Source organism: Schistocerca gregaria, chromosome 4, assembly GCF_023897955.1.
Source record: "Schistocerca gregaria isolate iqSchGreg1 chromosome 4, iqSchGreg1.2, whole genome shotgun sequence".
Taxonomy (NCBI): Eukaryota; Metazoa; Arthropoda; class Insecta; order Orthoptera; family Acrididae; genus Schistocerca; species Schistocerca gregaria.
The window spans coordinates 458,667,574-458,688,104 of NC_064923.1; the positions used below are offsets into that span (position 1 = coordinate 458,667,574).

A 20,531-nucleotide genomic window follows, 5' to 3' on the forward strand; every position below is an offset into this window, starting at 1 on the left:
ATTTTCTTAGGAAGACTACTGAGAGTGCCTCCAGGTGTTTTTCTGTATTCCTGAGCCACCGAGAAGGCTGTAGCTTTAAGAGATACCCATTTGTATCAATCTTTGGAATTTGATGTTGTGCCTCAGCTGCCAGTCAGTCTTTAAATGGGACACTCCACTCAGCACAAAGCATAATGCCTGTAATAAACAATAACTGCCCATCTTTTTTTTTGGCTTTCGGAAAAGTTTTACAATAACAAAGCACAGCTTAACTGGAACCCTCTGTCCAAAGGATTAGGATGCAAAGGATTACAATATATGTGCAACACTGAAAAAAAGGTTTTAATTAAGAGGGCAACAAAACAGAATAGTTTACTTATTTCTTAAGATTTGTTAACTATTCCTTTTATATATACTCATGACTGGAGTATCCAGTTGTTCACTTCTTATTCCGACTTCTCACAAAATTAATTAAAAATATGCTAAAATGTTTCATATTAAACATTTCATACATAAAAAAACACTCAGTTTCTTTGTATATAAACAAAAAATAACATTTTATTTCACATATATTACAGTATATATACGTATAAAGAGTTATGCACAATACATTCATACAGAAGCTGTACTGGCAGTTGCCTCTGGAAAAACAATTGGAAAAACATCCTTATAATGATTTACAAAATGAACTTCAAGTCCATCAGTTATATATTTGGCAAGGTCGTTGAAGTCTTTCTTATTTTCATCTGGCAGGATAATACATTTCACCCCTGCCCTTTTTGCCTGTAATGAGAAATTAAACAAGTATTCAGTTTTTATTTACCACACATCTCACAAAAAACCTTATTGTTGAGGTAATGCTTCAGATACATACCGCAATGGTTTTCTCTTTAATGCCACCAACTGGCAAGATTTTGCCTGTGAGAGACACTTCGCCTGTCATAGCTACATCCTGTCGAACAGGAGTATTTTTTGCTAAGGAGATCAATGCTGTGACAATTGTACAGCCCGCACTTGGTCCATCTTTTGGTGTCGCTCCCTGCAAACAAATAGATACTAAAACACTGAAATTTTAAGATATCATTCAGTATAAGATATAACAGATAACTACTACCAGTCTAAAACAGAAAATGTCCCATTCTCAGTGAGTAACTTAAGACACACTGAAAATACTCACTTCTGGTACGTGAAGATGTAGGTGACTTGAATTGAGGAACTTTTTAGCTGCTTCATCATTTGCAACAAAATGTCGTGCAACTGTAAGGGCAATGCGAGCTGATTCTTTCATGACATCTCCCAAGTGACCAGTTAGTTCCAATGATCCCTCACCATCAGTGTCTGGTGGCCTACGTGTCATAGTCTCAATGAACAATGTCGATCCCCCTGAAATACAATTACATGATAACAGACATGTGCAGACTCAGAATCAATCTCTCTCTCTCTCTCTCTCTCTCTCTCTCTCTCTCTCTCTCTCTCTCTCTCTCTCTCAAATTGATATTATGTCCATCTACAACTGACTGCAATGATGTAAAATATTGGTTAATCAGGACTGAACGCATTTCAAATAAGAACTACAGTGATTAATGTTATCATTTTGTGTGTATTTGTTATGGTACATATAATACACCATAAAATAATGAAGATTGTATCGAAGTCCCTGATAAGATAGGGAAACTGTTGAAATAAGAAATTTATTATGCAGCTACATACCCATCGCTGTCCATGCCAGACCCATGACTACACCTGGAGGTGTGACATCATATAAACGATCATGAGTGAACACAGGTTTACCAACAAATTCTGCTAAGTTCTCTGGCGTAACGCTCACTTTTTCTGCTTCCTTCCTGACAATCTTGAATGCTACTTTGCGAAGAACCTGTTAATAATTTACTGATATGTATATGTTAAAAGCAAATGGATACAATAAGAAATTAAGACACATAATTAGTGGAAAAAGTACTTGTTTACGTCTGTCACACAAGACCCACAACAAAATTTTCTTGTTAAAATGACAATGTAAGCACTTCTAAAAAATGAAACTTGCTCCCATGAGACAAGAAAAAATTATCAAGGAATAAAATCTGTCTACAAGTCATAATAGATAGAATACAAACTCAAACAGGCCACATATCAGGTAAACTGGCTATGGCCTTCTTTAAAATATCATCCCAGTGATTCCTTGCATGATTTAAACAAGCAATGGAAAACCTATATTGGGACAGTTCATCTTAGATTTGAACTTCTCTCTGTCTGAATGCTGGCCCTGTTTCTCAACTGTTGTGTCATCTTATTTGGTTACACAAGAAAGAATCTTGTTGTTAGTCTATGTGTGAAACAGTAGCTATTTATGTGCAGCTTAATGTAAAGAGCTTTACATACTGAAAAAGCTTACTATATTTCACAAAACAAACATAATTAGGAAATTATGAAGAGAATGGCATTATAGCCAAATTATGCAAGACATTTATGTACCACAAAACATCATAGTTGAACCTGAGAAATAAACAGGGAAGGAAGTAATAACACACACACTAGTACACTTACAAGTGGAGTGCTGTCACATATTACACATCTAAACACCAATGCCCGGCGAAGTACAACAACCACTGACCAGTACTTTTGTTTCACAACACTTGTCACAGACTATCATTTCCATAACAGATCCACATTTCTGTGTGAATATACCACCCGTCACTTTAAATCAGATGCTTAGTTTATTCATAAAATTCTAATGTAGTACACAAAATCAGACAGTGGAAAACAACAATATGAAAAGGACAGATGGCTTCTCACCATACAGAGGAGGCACTGTGTCACAGACAGGCACAATGACAAAATCTGAAAGATATTACAGCTTTTGACAAAGTCCTAGCCCTGTAATGCAAAACACACTGTCTCAGGGAGCTAGAGCCCGACAGCTGACAACTGGGGTCTAGCATCCTGACACAGGCCTTTTGCATCAGTCATGCTTGTGAGAGAACAAACTCCTGGAGGCAGGGAATCTCACAAGAAATAAAATTTGTTGGCTACTCATTATTAAATTTGTCACATATTCTCATTCAAGAAGTGATTGTGACGTTATGAGTGTGAGCTGCACTAACTCCTTGTTTGTTAACTGTGGTGGTGGTGTGTTATGTAGTAATTATGAATGTTTGATAATCAAAGTTATTAATTTTGCCTCATAGATTATGGAAATACACTGTGACAGTTAACAGAGGGTGTATACGTGGGCAAGGAAAAAAATTTCCCGGATTTTTCCTGGATTTCTCAGTTAAAAATACACTTTCACCCGGGTCAGTTAAGTGACATTATACTTTCCCTTGGAACTGTAAACCCTTTGAATGGTTATGGTTTTATATGCTGGCAAAGAATTTCCTGACGCTTTCAAAAACAAAACTCATTGGGAAAAAAAACACGTTTTGGAAACATCTTTGATGTGCAGTAACATGTACTCTACTTATTTTTGTATTACGAAAGTATAAATTCGAATTCCACCAATCACCACATGTTACTTTCTGAAGCATAGAAATTGAGACTGCGATGCACTTTTACAAGTCAGTCATAGCTCGTGTTATGTGATCTTGCCAGTTGATGACAGCAGATATTCAGAGCATAGGACACGTGATGTAGTCAGCCAATAGTGACAGCTCTGTTAAGTAGTGCGAACACACAAACAGCAAAAGCTAATGGTAATTAATATACATAGTGGTGCTACAAGAAAAGCATAGCTTTCACATATAATATTGGTCTCTTAAGATTAATAAGTTACAAGAGAAGCTAAGCTTTCACATATAATGTTGATCTTTTTTTGCATGAGTTACACGTTAGATATATCACACAAATATGTCAGTAAAATTTTTAATAACAACATAAATGTCTGATCTTCTGGGCTCAAAATTCTTCTAAATGGCTCTCGTCATTCTGAAATTAAGAAATTCATCATACATTCTCCCACAGTTCATTTTGTGTAAAAGGAAGAATACTTTGTTAGTAACACTTTTCAAACCACAATTCCAAGTATTTCCCAGCAACCTGTTAGCAATAGCTTTGTTTTAGCAGTCACCAGAGAGTGCCAGATAACAGGCGCAACCACGCTTGCGCAGCTACGACGACGTAGGAAGCCCGTATGTTCGTATGTGTAAAACATTAAAAGATCTCACATTATGTCATAAGAGAAATAAGACATCAGATGACACTCGAAGGGCATCAGAATTTCATGAACCATACTAAAGTGAACACTTGCATGTCCAGATTCCCAATGACGTAGGCCTTGACCTGATATTAAGCTTTTCAGTGTGGTTTTCTGGATAGAAATTCTCTTGGAGTACCAGTACAGTATTATCTCATGTTTGGCTCTTTATTATGGCATAATGCCATAAGTACTAGAAGATAAAACCATGCACTTGAAATGCAGCTAACAGTTGAAACTAGCCAATAGTGTGGAATTAAACACTTCATTTCAAATAAATTGACTCTCTCATGGAAAAGATTAATAAAAGCCAAATTTCTTAATTTGCTGTTTTGTGCAACATAAAATGAAATACAGAATACATAAAACCAGTAAAGACAAGAGACACACAAGACTGTACACATTTCATCAATCCTTAGGTCCTAGCATTTTTTTTCTCTGTTATGTTGCTACAGCTTTACATGGCAAGCTTTCCTTTCTGCAACAGAACCTATAGCCTCTACAAAGTTCATCAAACGTTTAGCTACATGAAAAATCGAAATGTCGTTGTCTAATACCAAAAAAGCTGTTAATACAAATAGTACCCAAGACTGGTGTGGTTTCTCTATCTGATTAAGTCTATTTTGTCACTGTCTGATAGATAAAACAAAATAGGCCTTTCTAATATTGCAGCAATTGTAACACACACCAAATAAACATGACTTTTGGCACAAAAGGTCGTTTTTCTACCATGACAGAACATAATTCGCAAAGTACCAACATCAAATGGCTACTGGGCCTACTACAATCAAAAAGCTTTATGTTAGGAAGTAGTTTCACATTTCATTCATATGCTCCAGTTTCTCAAGCATGAGATTGAAAAGTAGTAGTACGAAATTTTCATACAAATTTGGAATCACCATGTTCATTCATAATTTGTGTGATGTCCCCATTTCTTCTCCTTCCTCGTTCTAACAAACAATCTTGTCATCACTAATTCTGTAACTATTCCTGTCATTGTCGAAACTTATTCTCCAGTTAACTTCACAAACCCCGCCACAACCATCAGTTTAGTTATCCCACAATTATTCTCCGGTTAGGCATTATTACATGTTCGCACATCGTGTTTTCCGTGCTACTCCCAGAATATAACTTAGGTGACAAGGATTCCCCTGTCAGAGACATTACGTACACTATGCAAGCACTCAGAAATGTTTAAAAACCAACAGGGATGTGTTTAAAAGCATATGAATAATCGATAGACCAACGTGTGCTGGATGCTAGGAGCTTTGTGAAACAAGGTTTTTTTCCTAAAGAATATGAATTAACCCCCACCCCCTTCTAAAGATCCGGGCCCGCTGCGCTTGCATGAATCTGGCAGCTTTGGCGCACCAGTAAAATTTTTCAAGGTAGCATCTGGCTGCTTGCTGCCACTGCTTCATAGCCAATGGTCACATTTCTGTAGGCAGAAGTGAGAAAAGGTACTAGTCATATGCAACTCAACTGCGCAAGTGCATGAGCCCGCTTGTAAGTGATCAGACGAATCTAATGTAAACAGTTGTGATGTCACACTCATCAGAGGCAATTTGTTGTTATGAAGTACTGCATAGTATTCTTAAAGCCTTTGACACAGTTAACTGTTGGCAGAAGCTTGTATGCGCACTGAGTTTTGTTACTGTATATTGCGAATTTCCTTTGAAAGTTAAGTTTTGTTTTCGTTTTTCTCTCGTCCACGTTTTATTACTGGAGTAGCGGGATATAGTAATATCCTTTGTCAGAGTATCAGTTCTTACCAGTCAAAATTACAAAAATTCAACTGAAAACTCAAACAATGAAAAATTTCCAGAATTCTAAAAAAATTCCTGGGTTTTTCCCGAGTCTCCCAGTTATCCTGGGTTGTATACACCCTGTACTAATATTATGGAGTCAGTGGTAATTTAATTATAAATCTATTATTGATGTGATTGTGTGCCCATGGTGATGAGAGACATGGAGGTGAGTGTGTAACAGTGGTTTAAAACTTCTAGTGCACAATTCAGCACCAATATAAAGGAGCTAAATGATAGTATCCAAGCTTAGGTTGGAGAGATATATGCAAAATAAAACATTAAAAAGCTAATATAGACACTATAAATGCTAGCATAAAATCTCTTGGGGTGAATTTGCAGTTACGATAGAGTGTAAATGCAATAACTTAAGATTAAGTGTTCCATAACAAAATACAAGAGATTAACAATAAAATAGCACCATCACAAACTGCTCTGTCTAGTTAAAAGAGGTCTTACAATCAGACAATGTAACCTGGTAAGAAAAAAAGTCAATGAACAATTTGGGGAAATAAATAATGAGCTGAAACAGATTAAGATTTTGTGGAACAGGAATTTTCTGATGTTCATGGGCAGATATCATACACAGAAGTCCACTTAAATATTTTAGAATATGGGAAAGATTCGGATTTAATTATACTCGCAGGATCCACTCTTGCAAGTTTGGAGGGGCACGTTAATGATTTAATAGAACAAGCAGTACAGGAAAAGATACAATCATGTCAGTTCATCTTATTCCATTGGGGAGAAAGAATGAAGGGTGAAATTCAGAAACTCTGGAACTAAAAAAAAAAAAAGAGTTTAAGAAAATGAGAACGAATGTAGACTGGTATTCTTAGCAAAACTGATAGAGGAATTACAACTGGGAGCAGGCACTGACTTATCATAACAGTTTCCAATGTTTAAACTAGACGGTGATGTTCATACAACTTATTTTTCAAGAGTATTTTCCAAGTTTCTTTCTAGGTGGTGGGATGATTCAAAGAAAGTTGATTTTGCACTCAGTTATTTGGAAGGGGTTGCAACCAAATGGGAAACTGCTGACTCAGAAGAATTTTCTTCCTGGGACAACTTTCAGGAACAATTCAAAAAGAAATATCAGTAAAAAGTACACAAGAAAAGTAAAAACAGAAATTTCAGATACTTATTTATTTATGCATTTATTTTACCTGGCAAGATTAGGGCCTTCAGGCCCTCTCTTACACCTAACCAGGTATACTCAGATTGAACGAGTTACAGTTTCTACATAACATTAAGGACATATAGCCTATTATGCAGTATTGATGTTAAAGAAAAAAATAGATATTATAACAGTAGTACAATTATAATTATAACAATAAAAATAATTACAACAATCAATAATAATAATAATAATAATAATAATAATAATAATAATAATAATAATAATGACTATGTATATGAAAGTAAACATACTTTTCTTTTCTGAATGTCAGTCCCATTGTTAGTTGGGAATTTCCTCGTTATGTTCTTGCAGCTTGTGAGTTATTCTCATCGAGCAGAGACATAAGACGATAGAATGGGGTGAAAGCGATATATAAGAGGTAGATAGGTTAGAGGAAGAGAAATAGAACGGTAAAATTCGAAGCTGTGATAGAGAGGAGAAAGAAAGAGATGGGAGGGGCACAACAATGGTGGCTATACCGTCCCTAATATGAAGTTTTGAGTTCCCTCTTGAATGTTGAGTAGTTCTGGATAAGACGAAGATCACAGGGGAGCGCGTTCCATAGTCGTATGGATGAGATGGAGAATGACACGGAGAAAGATTTTGTGTTATGTAAAGGTACAGCCAAGATGATAGACGTATCCGATCTGGTGTTGCGATTGTGGAATGATGATAGGTGTTTAATGTGAGAAGATAAGTATTGGGGGCACCAGTGGCTAAGAAATCGATGAAGTAACCACATCGTGTGGAGATCGCGTGCCTTATGTGGGCGTATCCAACCTAGCTGGGAGTATGAAGGACTGATATGATCATACAACCAAATATTGCACACATATCTAACGCAAGCATTTATCACTAGCTCGAGGCATCTAGAATTTTCACTATTTGTGCCTTGTTGAACTACATCGCAGTAGTAAAGATTAGGCAAGACTAGTGTTTGGACTAATTTTTGTTTAACATGGGTTGGAAATATTTTTCTAAATTTTTGAATTGCATGTAGGGAGGAGAGCGATTTCCGGCAAGCTGTGACTGTTTGTTCTTCCCAGTTTAGGTGTTCATCCAAGATTATTCCAAGGTCTTTTACTGTTTTTTGGTATGGTAGTTGGGTACCATTGAGGAGTATTTTAGGGACTGTTTCGCGAAAGTACTGGCTGATTAACTTTGGATGAGATATAAGTATGACCTGGGATTTCTTGGGGCTTAGTTACAGACCTAGGTTCTGTGCCCATCGAGAAACAGAGCAAAGATCTGCGTTCATACTCGCTATTGCGCCAGCAATGTTTTTGGGGCTTGCACTTATGTACAGTTGGATGTCGTCGGCATAAAGATGGTAGTTGCAGGAGTGAATCACTGAAGAAATATCATTAATGTACAGTGAGAAGAGTAGTGGACCAAGGACGGAGCCTTGGGGAACTCCAGAGCGCACGCTTTTCCGTGATGACTTTTCCGACCCATAAATGACTTGTTGACTTCTGTTTTTGAGGTAGCTGTCGAACCAGTGTATTGCGCCGTTTGAGAAATTCAGCTGTTTCATTTTAATTAAGAATATATCGAAGTCAACTGTGTCAAAAGCCTTGCTAAAGTCAAGCAGTGTTAGGATAGTAGCTTCACGTCTATCCATAGCATGTTTAATGTCATCAGTTACTTTGATTAATGCGGTTGCTGTACTATGGTGCTTTCGAAAGCCTGACTGATATTCGTCATGGATGTTATGAGTTTTGAGGTAATCCGTCAGCTGTTCATGGACGATGTACTCTAGGGCTTTAGAAATTGCAGGTAGTATGCTGATCGGCCTGTAGTCACCTGGCGACTTAGGGTTGTCAGTCTTGGGTATAGGCTGAATTAAACTTTGCTTCCACTCAATAGGATATGTACTACTGACAAGAGACAGGTCGCAGATGTCTGTGATAACTGGAATAATAGTGTCTACGACGTTCTTAATCATGCCAATGCTCACTCCATCATTTCCTACTGCCTCAGAAGAGATTCTCATAATTGCCTCGTGTACTATGCCTGTAGTGACACGTTTTAGGAAAAACTTGTCTCTCGAGAGATTGACATCTTGGGGCTGGTAATTTGTCGCTGCGTGGCAGTTTACAGCTGTTGAGAAGAAATCGTTTAATTCTTCTGCAGATGCTTGATAAACAGCGTCAGATCTTCGCTTCCCTATACCGAAACTGCGCAGCTTTTTCCACAGTGCAGCAGGTTTTGATATGCCGCATACGACAGAGCGGGCGTGTCTGATTTTGGCATTCCTCACGCTTTGCTTGGTTCTGTTTCGGAGTTTCCTATAAGCTTCGTACACCTCGGGAGTTGGGTTACGCTTGAAGGCCCTATGTGCAGCATCACGTTTATTCATTAACTGCGTAATGCAGTGGTGAGCCATGGAGCGGGAGCTATCTTTACCTTGACAGTGCGTTGAGGAGCATGTTTATCATACAGCGCAATAATTTTGCCGAATTTTTCCGTCTAAAGTCGGTTCATTGCTTATATCATGCCAAGGGATGTCTGAGCAATCCTTTTGAAGAGCGTCATGGTTAACATTTTTTTAAGTTTCTGTAGGTTACCAGGTGAGATTTTTCTTTGGTAGTATGCATTGAGTAATTTAAGAATATCACGTCATGAGCAGAGAGTCCCGGAGCGGATCTCTGATTGGCGCAGATTATTTTATCTGGTCGCTTTGTTGCTATTATATCTATGATTGTGTGGCTGTGTGGCGTGTGATGAGTTGGGTCCAGCGGTGTTAAACTCATATCATTGGAGTGGAACAGTCGCCTTAGTTTTTCAGCAGAGGGAGATTTTAACTGTAAGTCGATGTTTGTGTCGCCCATAATGATTATGTGTTCATACTGTGTCACGAGTGAGGACAGGGCAGACTGAAAGGAGGACATGGCACCGACGTTTGGAGGTTTATAGATTACTCCAATTAGCAGTTTCTGATTTGATGTATTTATTTCGAAAAACAAGAACTCTGCTTCTCCTTCGCCCTTTGCATCCGATGTGCATAGTACAGTAGGTGTCAGATCAGAGCGAACATAGGCACCCACCCCACCCCCGCGTCGTGTTTCACGATCTGCCCTTAGGAGAGAGTAACCAGCGATTCGGATAGCGTCAGAAGAAATGTTTGGTTTCAACCAAGTTTCAGAGACGAGGATAATGTGGAACAGCGATTGGCAGAACAGGTCACAGAACTCGTCGAAGTGAGCCGTTAGCGACTGCGCGTTCGCGTGGGCCACAAAGAGCCCGCCGCCAGAACCGGTCCATCCCACTGTGGGCGCCTGTAGGATCGAGCGCGCTCCGTTTACCTGCTGGCCGAAAGAGGGACAAAAGCTGGGCAAGACATATTTACAGGTGTTTCAAAGGTCGTGACTGACTTAAGCGTCTGTGGACTAAAGGTCAAAAACACACTGGAAGTATCGAAGAAGGGAGCGAAAAGAAAGATGGAAAGTAAAATTAAAAGAAAAAAAAGGCATGTTTGAAGTGGAGTGTCAATGGCTTTCTGCATATATTAAACAAACTGAAATGTGATCAACTGGTGTGTCCAGAACAGCTCTTTGGGGTGCGTTTCCAATGCCATTTGCATGTAGGAATAATATTTAAAGTGCCTTAGATCTCAGGAGAGTCTATGTGTTGTATGGACTAGAGGGAGCAGTGACCGTTAATGCTGAATTATCTACTACATTACTTCATTTCTGATTTTCCATGTGGCAGTATCTTTTCCTCCTCCCATCCTATTTTCTATAAATGAGTTTCCTTTGTTCTGTCCTGTTGTAAGTCTTCTAGTGATTGGTACAGTTGTGCACATCCTATGAAGGATAACCCAGAAATTTTTGATTAAATGGGTTACAATTGACATTTCTTATGTTTACAGAGCCTGCTCTAGATATTGGTATCACATAAAGGTGATTAAAAAAATCTCTCTCCTATTCAAAAGGTAACCGGGGAGATGATGTGATCTAATGGTATATTAATCAACTGTCATCTCCACTGCAAGTAAATGTTGCAGGCAGGATATAAAAATAAAAACTCATCCCAAACTAAGCTTAGAGGCATAATTATTCAATTATTAAAATCCTGGGATATTGGATACTTTTATATACTACATGTATTGCAAAGGTTAAGTATGCTAACTATGGCTGTTAGTGATGTCACATTGAACGGGTGAAGAGAGATCGGTAGTACCCCCATGAAGTATGATGATCTGAGGTGCTAACAGATAGTTTTAGTTTCTAATGCCTAGTGCAACTCAAATAGGGCCATCTGAAACTGCAGCATCATAGTAAATTTATAATAAAAGTGGTTGGTAGTTACGTATGAACTTTTGTACATAAATTAAAGTAATTGTCAAGTGTATGGATGGACAAATAGATGGAAGACCCACACCACAATGGAGAATGTAACGACATATATCGCTGTAGAAATTAAGTATTATTTGAGAATATCTTTCTGCATGAAGATATGTATTTGACAGTTCCTATAAAAGGAAAATACCTTTTTTTGAAGCTTACTCCAAAGTTGTAATGTAGATTACTTTACCTGAGCTTGAAACTAGATTTTCAATATTGGCCCAAGTATCTGAGCTTTAGAAGGGAATTGTAGGGTGACAAACAATCAGTAGATAATGTTCAGTCGAAGCAACAAAAAAGGTTGCGAGTTGTCCTACATGTGTAACTTCTCTGGGTAAGTGGTGGTGCAGCAACAAACTAAGGTATTAGATACCTCTGAATGTTCTACAATGTCTCGGAGGAGTAGGAGATTAGTGTTTTACGTCCAGTCAACAACAAGGTCATTAGAGGCGGGGCACAAGCTCAGATTAGGGAAGGAAGGGGAAGGAAATGGGCCATGCTGTTTGTCAAAGGAACCATCCCGGCATATGCCTGAAGTGATTTTGGGAAATCCAGGAAAACCTAAATCAGAATGGCTGGAGCTGGGTTTGAACCGTCATCCTCCCAAATGCAAGTCCAGTGTGCTAACCATTGCGCCACCCCACTCAGTCTGCATTGTCTAGCAAAACCATTTCGTAAAGAAAGTAGGCCAACGATATTGCACCACTGGATTTTTTTTATGGTGCTTTGTGCAGGTGTAATACACAAATATACTTTTGCATATATTGTAGTAAACTGCATATTTTTCACAGGGTTAACAGTAAGCTTGTTTGCTACGAAATTTATGCTGGGGATTTTTGTACCTTTTGTGATTGAATAAGCATAATGGTTGGGCTGATACGACTTTTGTAGCGGATGTGACTGTAACTATGACTAAGACCTGCCTATCTTATTTGCTGGAGGTAGAGATCCAGTAAGAGGTGAAGTTGGTAAGTCAGAATTTTCCCAGACATTAAGTTCGTGAGCAGTACAAAGGCTATCACTGCACCACTACTCTCTCCACAAAATATCAATAGTAGGGCATCAAAGACTATTTCCCGGGCCTGTGGAGGTGAATCGGGATAGTCTGTTCTGTAGAATCAGCATATATCTTTATCCTCCAGGCCTCCCGGTGAACTACCTCTAAGGAAGGTGTGTGGGATGGGTATCTGTCTTTGGAATACGGATTCTTTTCTTCTTTGTTTCCCAAGTCCCTAGTTCTCTTTTTACCTTTCTGTCTTTTGTAACTGGAGTACCATGACTATCACCTCTCTTTCCATATGTAATAGTTTCCATCACAAACATCCTTCAGTTATCCGTTTAAGTAAAACCTGTTTTCATAGGACCACCAGAGTGTAGCATGCACCCATAACCTCCTGACGATGTAGATAAAAGATTACATAAGCAATAATAACTGATCATTACATCACATACAAGTAGACAGGGCCCAGTTATGAATAATTATCCTCAATACATTACTGAATTAGAAATTCTCTTGCTGACTAGTCCTTGAATAGAGAAAAATTGACAAAAAGCATAAATAATTTATGACTGAAACATTTAAATATGATTTACCTCATGAAATGCAATGCAAAATGAGGAATTAATTACTTTGAAAAAAAAGTTTAAGTAACTGTGTGCACAGTTGAGTACACATGCAGAATTCGAATAAGGTGTTAAAATATGATGGAGTTAAATCCATATAAAATACCTAGGCAACTTGTTTGCCGTTCTTCTGGGTGAGTAATTCAAGCAGATAACATCAAAAGAAATGAAGTACAATCAGTTCCTAGTTACTGACAGCAGTGACTATAGCTTCAGATGTGGATAACAGTTCATAAGGAAGGACTAAATGACTAATGAAGGCACTGAGGCACATTCAACCCAAGTTACTCAGTGGAAAATATAACACAGGGATTAATGGATATCAGTCTATGTGGATAAGCCATGTGTAAAATATAAAAGATGGTACTATGTTGCAATGGTAAAGGATTTCATAAAATAAATACTGTAAAAGAACATTTAATATCTCAAAAGTGAAATTTGCATATGGTTCCACTTATGTAACTATTCAATGTTAGAAAATAAAAAGTTTGTTCTAACTCAATACTCAAGAAAATCCTTTGTTTATTTAGATGACAGAAATGTCATGACATCATTTGTCTCAGTGGGAGGATATGAAGTGTAAATATCACTTCAAGGAAAGTGATGTGGTATACCATGACTGATGTCTGTGACTTTTGGGAGTATGTTTTCGTGTTAGTTATGTATGCCATTTTGATTGGTATTCTGTGGGGAGAATTTTTGTATTTCTTACATGCATCTTCACGAGTTGGAACAGACACAGCTTATCCACCAGTCAGGGCGATGTGGATAGTTGTCTGTGTACTGTGACACTTGCTGTTAGGAAGTTTACTCCATGCCACCGCCATCTCGCCTAGGAAGTGCACTGAGGGTCCACAGAAGAGAGGATTGTCACATCAGCATTGTCACGATAGATGTGCTGAATCTAAAAGAGTTTGCCCAATAGTCTTATGGGTTACAAGGAATGTCATATGGGTTACACAGAATGTCATGACATGCTTTTTACATTGCAACCTACAGTGGTAGACTGCACCTTTGTTCCTGAATAACACCAATAAAATATAATGTTATATGCACATATAATACTTGTAATTATACTTGGAGAGTAAGAATACGACTAATAAAATATTATGAAAGTGAAGTCCACCTTATCACAAGGTCACCTTGTATTAGAAAGTAGGCAGTTCCACACCTAAGCTTCTTTATATGGATGCCATATATGAACTGGCTGGGTCAGATGAAGATTTCAAGTTGGTTGAGATGCTGGTTAATTTGGGACATTACTGGTGTCACCTCAACTCTTCAGACTCTTGGTGACACTCCACTGCTCAGTGAACCCAGTGACAGAATTAATATTCACCCACGACTAATTTTGGCTGATTTCGTTCTACCAAATATTATGCATGCCAACATCACACTCAACACTTCTGGTTCAATACTCGCTCCCATTTCCAATAGTCTGCCTTGATGTAAAGCCAAAACAGCCTACCATTTTGACTAACATATGTTTCCACAAAGGTACCAATAATCAAGTCTACATATGTATTGCATGTACCCTGCAGAACAGTCTGCTTCACCACAGTAACAAACAAAAGACACGGAACATTCAGGAACAGTGTGGTCACCTCACAAAGATACTATTTTGGATAGTTGGCGTTTTTATTATTCTGACAAGTAACCATGTATTGAAGCTTTCTGATGAATTAAAACTGTGTGCCACACTGACACTCCCACCCAAACATTTGCTTTCATGGCCAACAACATTATTTATTTGGAGGTTTCTGAGATGAGAAAGGCTACTTTGATGTCATCATGATTGGACATGAGGTTCAAATTTCAAGAGAAAGGGTTCTTTGGAGGTGGCTCCCCAATGTAATGGTGCTCCTTACAAAACTAACCTCCAGTTAAATGGTTAAGCACATATCACTTACATGCATTAATGTTCTACCTTCCTGAAAACAAAATTTCACATGGGAAAACTTAACTAGCAAAATATACTCACTCACCTTCTCGATGTACTTCTGCAAATTCCGCACGCCGCTCTCTCTACAGTACGATTTTATTAAAGTATTAAGTGAACTGTCTTCAAGAGTTATCTGAAACATAGATGCTTTAAATTAATGTTGACCCAGTTACTTGTTCTATAGACAATTTGTGTAACAAATCATAGTGATATAGAAGGAGCTTGGTTACAAATTATTAATGTAACATGTTTTACACACACACACACACACACACACACACACACACACACACACACACACACACACACACACACACCCCTTCCTATTTATCCATGAATAAATATAACAGTGAAAAAGATGTTTGTTTACCATCAGCAAACATATCTCTTCCTTTGCGGTATTATATGCTTCAAGATTCGAAACGGAGATTTGTGTATGGAATATTTGGTGTAAGGGGGAGAAGGGGGGCATCTGTATTATTTAAGTTCAACTTTTTTTGTGTCAGGAATTTAAGATTGCCAAACAGATGATCAGAAATTCCGGTTCTAGAATAATTTACCTCTATGTGTGTGTGTGTGTGTGTGTGTGTGTGTGTGTGTGTGTGTTTTACGGGGGAAGGGTTGGCGGGGTGGGGGTGGGGGGTGAGCCATATGCAATTACAATGTCTTTTGAAAGCCATATGCAGTTACAATGTCTTTTGAATTTGTAAGAAATATACACAACAAAACAAAAATGAGCATGTTAATTTGCTTTTCATGTTTGCAACTGTTTGGATTTCTTTTGATGTTCTTCAGTTAGCAGCTATCTCAGTATGTCTCATGTTTTGTATGCATGAAGTAGAAAAAAATCATTAATGCCTAATGTCAACTTTACGGTTTCCAGAAATACTGTTTCTCAATACATCAATTGTATTGTATAATATGAGTAGTGTTTGGCTGATTAAGTCTCAAGCCAGTACAACTCCATATCCATTTCACACATTGCCTGGGTTGATGGTTGTGGGGAGGGGTTGAGAAGGACGCAAGCAGTGTAGTGCAAGGAAGGAGTGTGAGAGACAGATGACTCTGTGGCTCCACAACAAGACGAAAGGACTTTTCCGTGGAAGTACACCATATAAGAGATATAGAAAGAGGCAGAGTGGGGAGAGGGAATGGGTAAAATAGAGAATGGCTGAGGTGCAAATTGAGATAGGGAGGAGGCAGAGAAAGAGGATAAGGGTGGATAGGCAGTGGGGAAAGAGGAAGGGCAAGAGGGGGGAGAGGGATAGAGAATTTCCACATGTGGAGGGGGGAGGAAGAGTGGTGGGAGACGGCAGTACAAGATCTGGACAGGAATAGAGCGGTAGGAAAAGAAACAGGTTAGCAGAGGTTTACGCCAGGGGGATTGCAAGAATGCAGGATATGCTGGAGAGACAATTCCCACCAGCCTATTTCAGATAAAGTTGTGCTGGAAGGGAGTATCCAGATGGCATACATAGTGAAGCAGCTATTAAAGCCATCTATGTAGCGGTGTACCGCATGTTCAGCAAATGGAAGGTCAAGTTCATGGTTGGCCACCATTTGGCAGTGGCCATTCGTGTGAGTAGACATTAGGTTAGCTGTTATGCCCATATATAATACTGCACACCAATTAGTGTGTAGCTAATATAACATGGCTGCTTTCACACCTTGACCTGCCTTTTAAAGAGTTGAAAATGCTTCAGACTAGGTTGCGGTAGGAGTTGGTGGTTGTCTTGCACTTCAGTCATTCACTAGGGAATGATCCATGGGGTATAGGATTGGGTGCAAGCAAGATTGGAAAAGGGACAGACGAGAATAGCTACTTTAGGTGACACGGGTAGTATTTTCATAAGGATATCACTCACCTCATGGCATGACGAGAGGTGGTTGAAACCCTAATTAAGGGTGTGGTTGAGCTTTCCCTGGGTGGAGTGATACTGGGTAGACAGAGAAGTGGTGGTCAGTGACTGTTTAACAGGATTACCTGTGTCAGAGGAGAAGATGACATGGGACAGATGGGTGGGATATTGGCTGTCAATAAAGGAACTGACAACGTTATTAGCTTATTTGACAACTCCTGCTTTCTACTGCAGATATGAAACCCACAGGGAAGAGGCTGTAAGGAAGAGACTTTCTGACATGGAACAGGTGATGGCTGTCAAAGTGAAGGGTGACTGTGCTGATAAGAACAGACGTATTTATGGAGCCATCTCAAAGGTGAGAATAACATCTAGGAAGCTCATTGAGTTGACAAGGACCAGGTGAAGTGGATTTGGGAGTACATGTTGAGGATATGGAGGAAAGTGAGGTTGTCCTCACAATGATACAAAAACATGAAAATGTTATCAATGAATCTGAACCAGAAAAAGGGGTTTTGGTTTTGACTGGACATAGGAAGTAGTCCTCCAGATGGCTCATAACTAACTTGCTAAAAGGATAGTGCCATGTGAGTACCCACAGCAGCAGCAATGATTTGTTTACAGATTTGATCTCCAAAAGCGAAGTAATTGAAGTGGTGGTCCACGAGGATTATGAAAGAGATGGTGGTTTGGTATCAGGATGACACTGGGAAAGGTTCCAAGGCCATAAGGTCACGGGCATGGCATTAGTGTATAAGGACATCACGTGCACAGTGGCCATCAAGGAGTCAGGAGGTAATGGGACAGAAAGTGATAAAAGGTGTGAAGGAAGTGAGCAGTGTCTTGGATGTAAGAGGGGGGATTACAGTCAATAGTTTGGAAGTGTTGGCCAACAATGGCAAAAGTTCATCCTGTGGATGTATTGCAACGAGCCACAGTGGGACGACCAGTAGGGAAAATTGTCTGGTTGAGTTTGTGCAGTGGGGAGTATGTAAAAGCTAGGAGTCCAAGAGGTTCCTTGTGTGATGAGGGAGATGGTTTCAGGTGTCAGGATTTAGGAGGGACCTAAGGCCCTGAGGGGGGGTTGTGTTGGGCTTCTGGGGTGGGATCATGTTTGTAAGGTTTATATACAGAGGTGTCAAGAACTTGGTGGAGATCCTCATTCACATAGTCACCACAATTCATGACCACAGTGGGGATGTTTAGGAAAAGATGGTGAGGCCAGATTAGTAGTGAGAAACTTCTGAAATGTGACTAGGCAGGAGGAGGAAGAGGGTCACAGATGGAGGGAGGTTGGAACTGTTTTAAACAGGTTCTATCTGGTGTTTTGGCTGGCTATTATTAGTGGAGTGCATGGCAAAGAACTGTCCCCCCTTCAGACAACACAAAGGAATGAAAGCATTTTCAAGTCTAGCATAGCTGCACTTAAATTTTGGGCTAAATGTGAGGCCTTTAGAAAGTACTGAGATGTCTTCAAAGGTCAGGGTCTTGACAGAAAGGTTGACGACAGCATTTTACTTTTCTTAAACCCACATAAAGCTGTAGTGAGTGATTCTACAGCACACAATGAACTAACTGTATATGCTCCTTAGCTTGCTATTTTCTCATTGTAGATGCTGTTGCTTGGTATTCTATTGTGTGGGCTGAACAGCATTCTTCATTAAAATGAACATTTATAAGAGATTTACGAGTCATACTATTTTGTTAATATAGCAGATTATATGATTTAAACATATCACGAACTTATTATTTCACACAGTAGTAATTACACCTAATCTGAGTAAAAGTAAATCATACCTGGTCCTGAGTAAGACCACACTCTGCCATTGCTTGGGGAACAAGATATTGTTTTGATATAGCAAGCTTCTCTTCAGCGACATAACCTGACATATCTATCATTTCCATTCGATCTCTCAATGGCTCTGGAATTGTTTCTGTAACATTGGCTGTGCAAATAAAAAGCACCTGAAATATAATTGGCAAAAAAGTAAATTTCATAAATGTGCTCACCATAATACAAGCGTATTTTTTTAGATAATGCAAATTCATGTGAATTACCTTTGAAAGATCTACAGGAACATCTAGATAATGATCTAAGAAATTGTGATTTTGTTCTGGATCCAATACTTCTAGCAATGCCGAGGTGGGATCTCCTTGATAACCCCTAAAAATCAAATCATAAATGTCTTATTATTTTTTGAGTTCACATAACAAGATATTATGTTATTAAGCTATACAAATGTCAATGGCTGACCCTTGGATAAATAGATGTATGAGTACTAGGTGATGCAGCAGAATAGAGTTAGTTCTACAACTTAAAAGCAAGGAAGAAGAAACACACCGGGCTGCAGCAACTCCAAGCATTTCTGGCGAAACATTCAGTTTAGTAAATGACAATTTTTGAGTCTTGGTAACCTCTTACTTATTTTTCCACTACTTCACAAAATGACTTAATGTACACAAAGCTAAAATGACTTAATGTACACAAAGCTATGTAAGTTTTGCAAAGCACGAGGAATGGAATTAATGAAAATAAAACTATGTCCTACTAATACTCTTCTTAAATGATAACTTAAGTGAATCTGTCCCATTCAATCCCTCTAAGCCCATCCTCTTTTTCCCTTGTTGCTCACTTACAATATACTGTGTATGGAGTTACATAATTATAGTACAGTATCAGACATGACCAGGAGACGCTGTCAGACCAGCCGAGGGCATCAATGGTGAGATACTGAAAAACACGGAAAGACAGCAACAGTGGTGGACAGACATTGAAGACAACATTGCAGAATAATAAGTCAAGAGAGAGAACCAAATAGAGAGCCTAGGCATAGCAATATCAGGAACCAAACACCAGTGAGAGCAAAGATCAATACACGAGCATGTCAGAACATGACAGATGTCTGGGACCCTGGGCAGCTAGCTTTACAGCACAGCCGCAAGCAGCAATGGGCTGGCACGAGAGTGAGGCCAAAACATAGCACTGAGACGGTGACAGCAGTGCTTGAAAATTTTAGGAGCACCACCTACTGGTTGTCATCTAGGCCTGTGTTTTCTAGCGGGCTTTCAAGCTCATTGGGCCGGGAAATGGTAAAAGCCATAAAATTGAAGTTTTGCTGCAAGGACTGGACAACATAAATATCATGAGAATTCTCTTCCATAATGCTCTTCACAAGCACAAATAAACCATCAGCTTTTAGGGAAACATCAGCATGCATGCATGCATGCATGCACGCACACACGCAGCCCCCCCCCCCTCCGCCCCCCCACACACACACAAGAAATGACCCAACTCACTAAATTACACAAACATGATTGTGGGCTGCTAAGTAAAATCAAAACAGTAGTTTGGGTCCATCATCTCACAAAAGAGGTGTCTTGCTTATAACACCAGTGTAAGAATGGTCACCTGATCACTACAGAGGACAGAGATTTATATTAATAAAAAAGATGGCTACATACATGAGTCTGTATTGCATTGTGCGCTGTACAGAAGTTTCCTGGCAGATTTATACTCTGTGTCAGATTGGTACCCAAACGCAGAGCTTTGACTCACAGCCACTACACTAACAAATTGGGCTAGGCCTATCCACACTCAACTCGTG

General features: G+C 39.0%; 1 protein-coding gene across 1 annotated transcript in view; it reads right to left on the reverse strand.

Moving 5' to 3' along the window:
* Nucleotides 1-507: 507 nt before the first annotated feature.
* Nucleotides 508-20,531, reverse strand: part of LOC126266639 (lon protease homolog, mitochondrial-like) — a 131,656-nt gene continuing 111,632 nt past the window's right edge. Inside the window, exons 11-17 of the mRNA XM_049971029.1 lie at nucleotides 18,985-19,090; nucleotides 18,724-18,891; nucleotides 15,111-15,200; nucleotides 1,690-1,855; nucleotides 1,157-1,362; nucleotides 854-1,018; nucleotides 508-762 (exon numbers count right to left, since the gene is read on the reverse strand). Coding sequence (XP_049826986.1) covers nucleotides 592-762; nucleotides 854-1,018; nucleotides 1,157-1,362; nucleotides 1,690-1,855; nucleotides 15,111-15,200; nucleotides 18,724-18,891; nucleotides 18,985-19,090 — 1,072 coding nt within the window. The 3' untranslated portion in view covers nucleotides 508-591. The remainder of the gene's footprint in view (nucleotides 763-853; nucleotides 1,019-1,156; nucleotides 1,363-1,689; nucleotides 1,856-15,110; nucleotides 15,201-18,723; nucleotides 18,892-18,984; nucleotides 19,091-20,531) is intronic.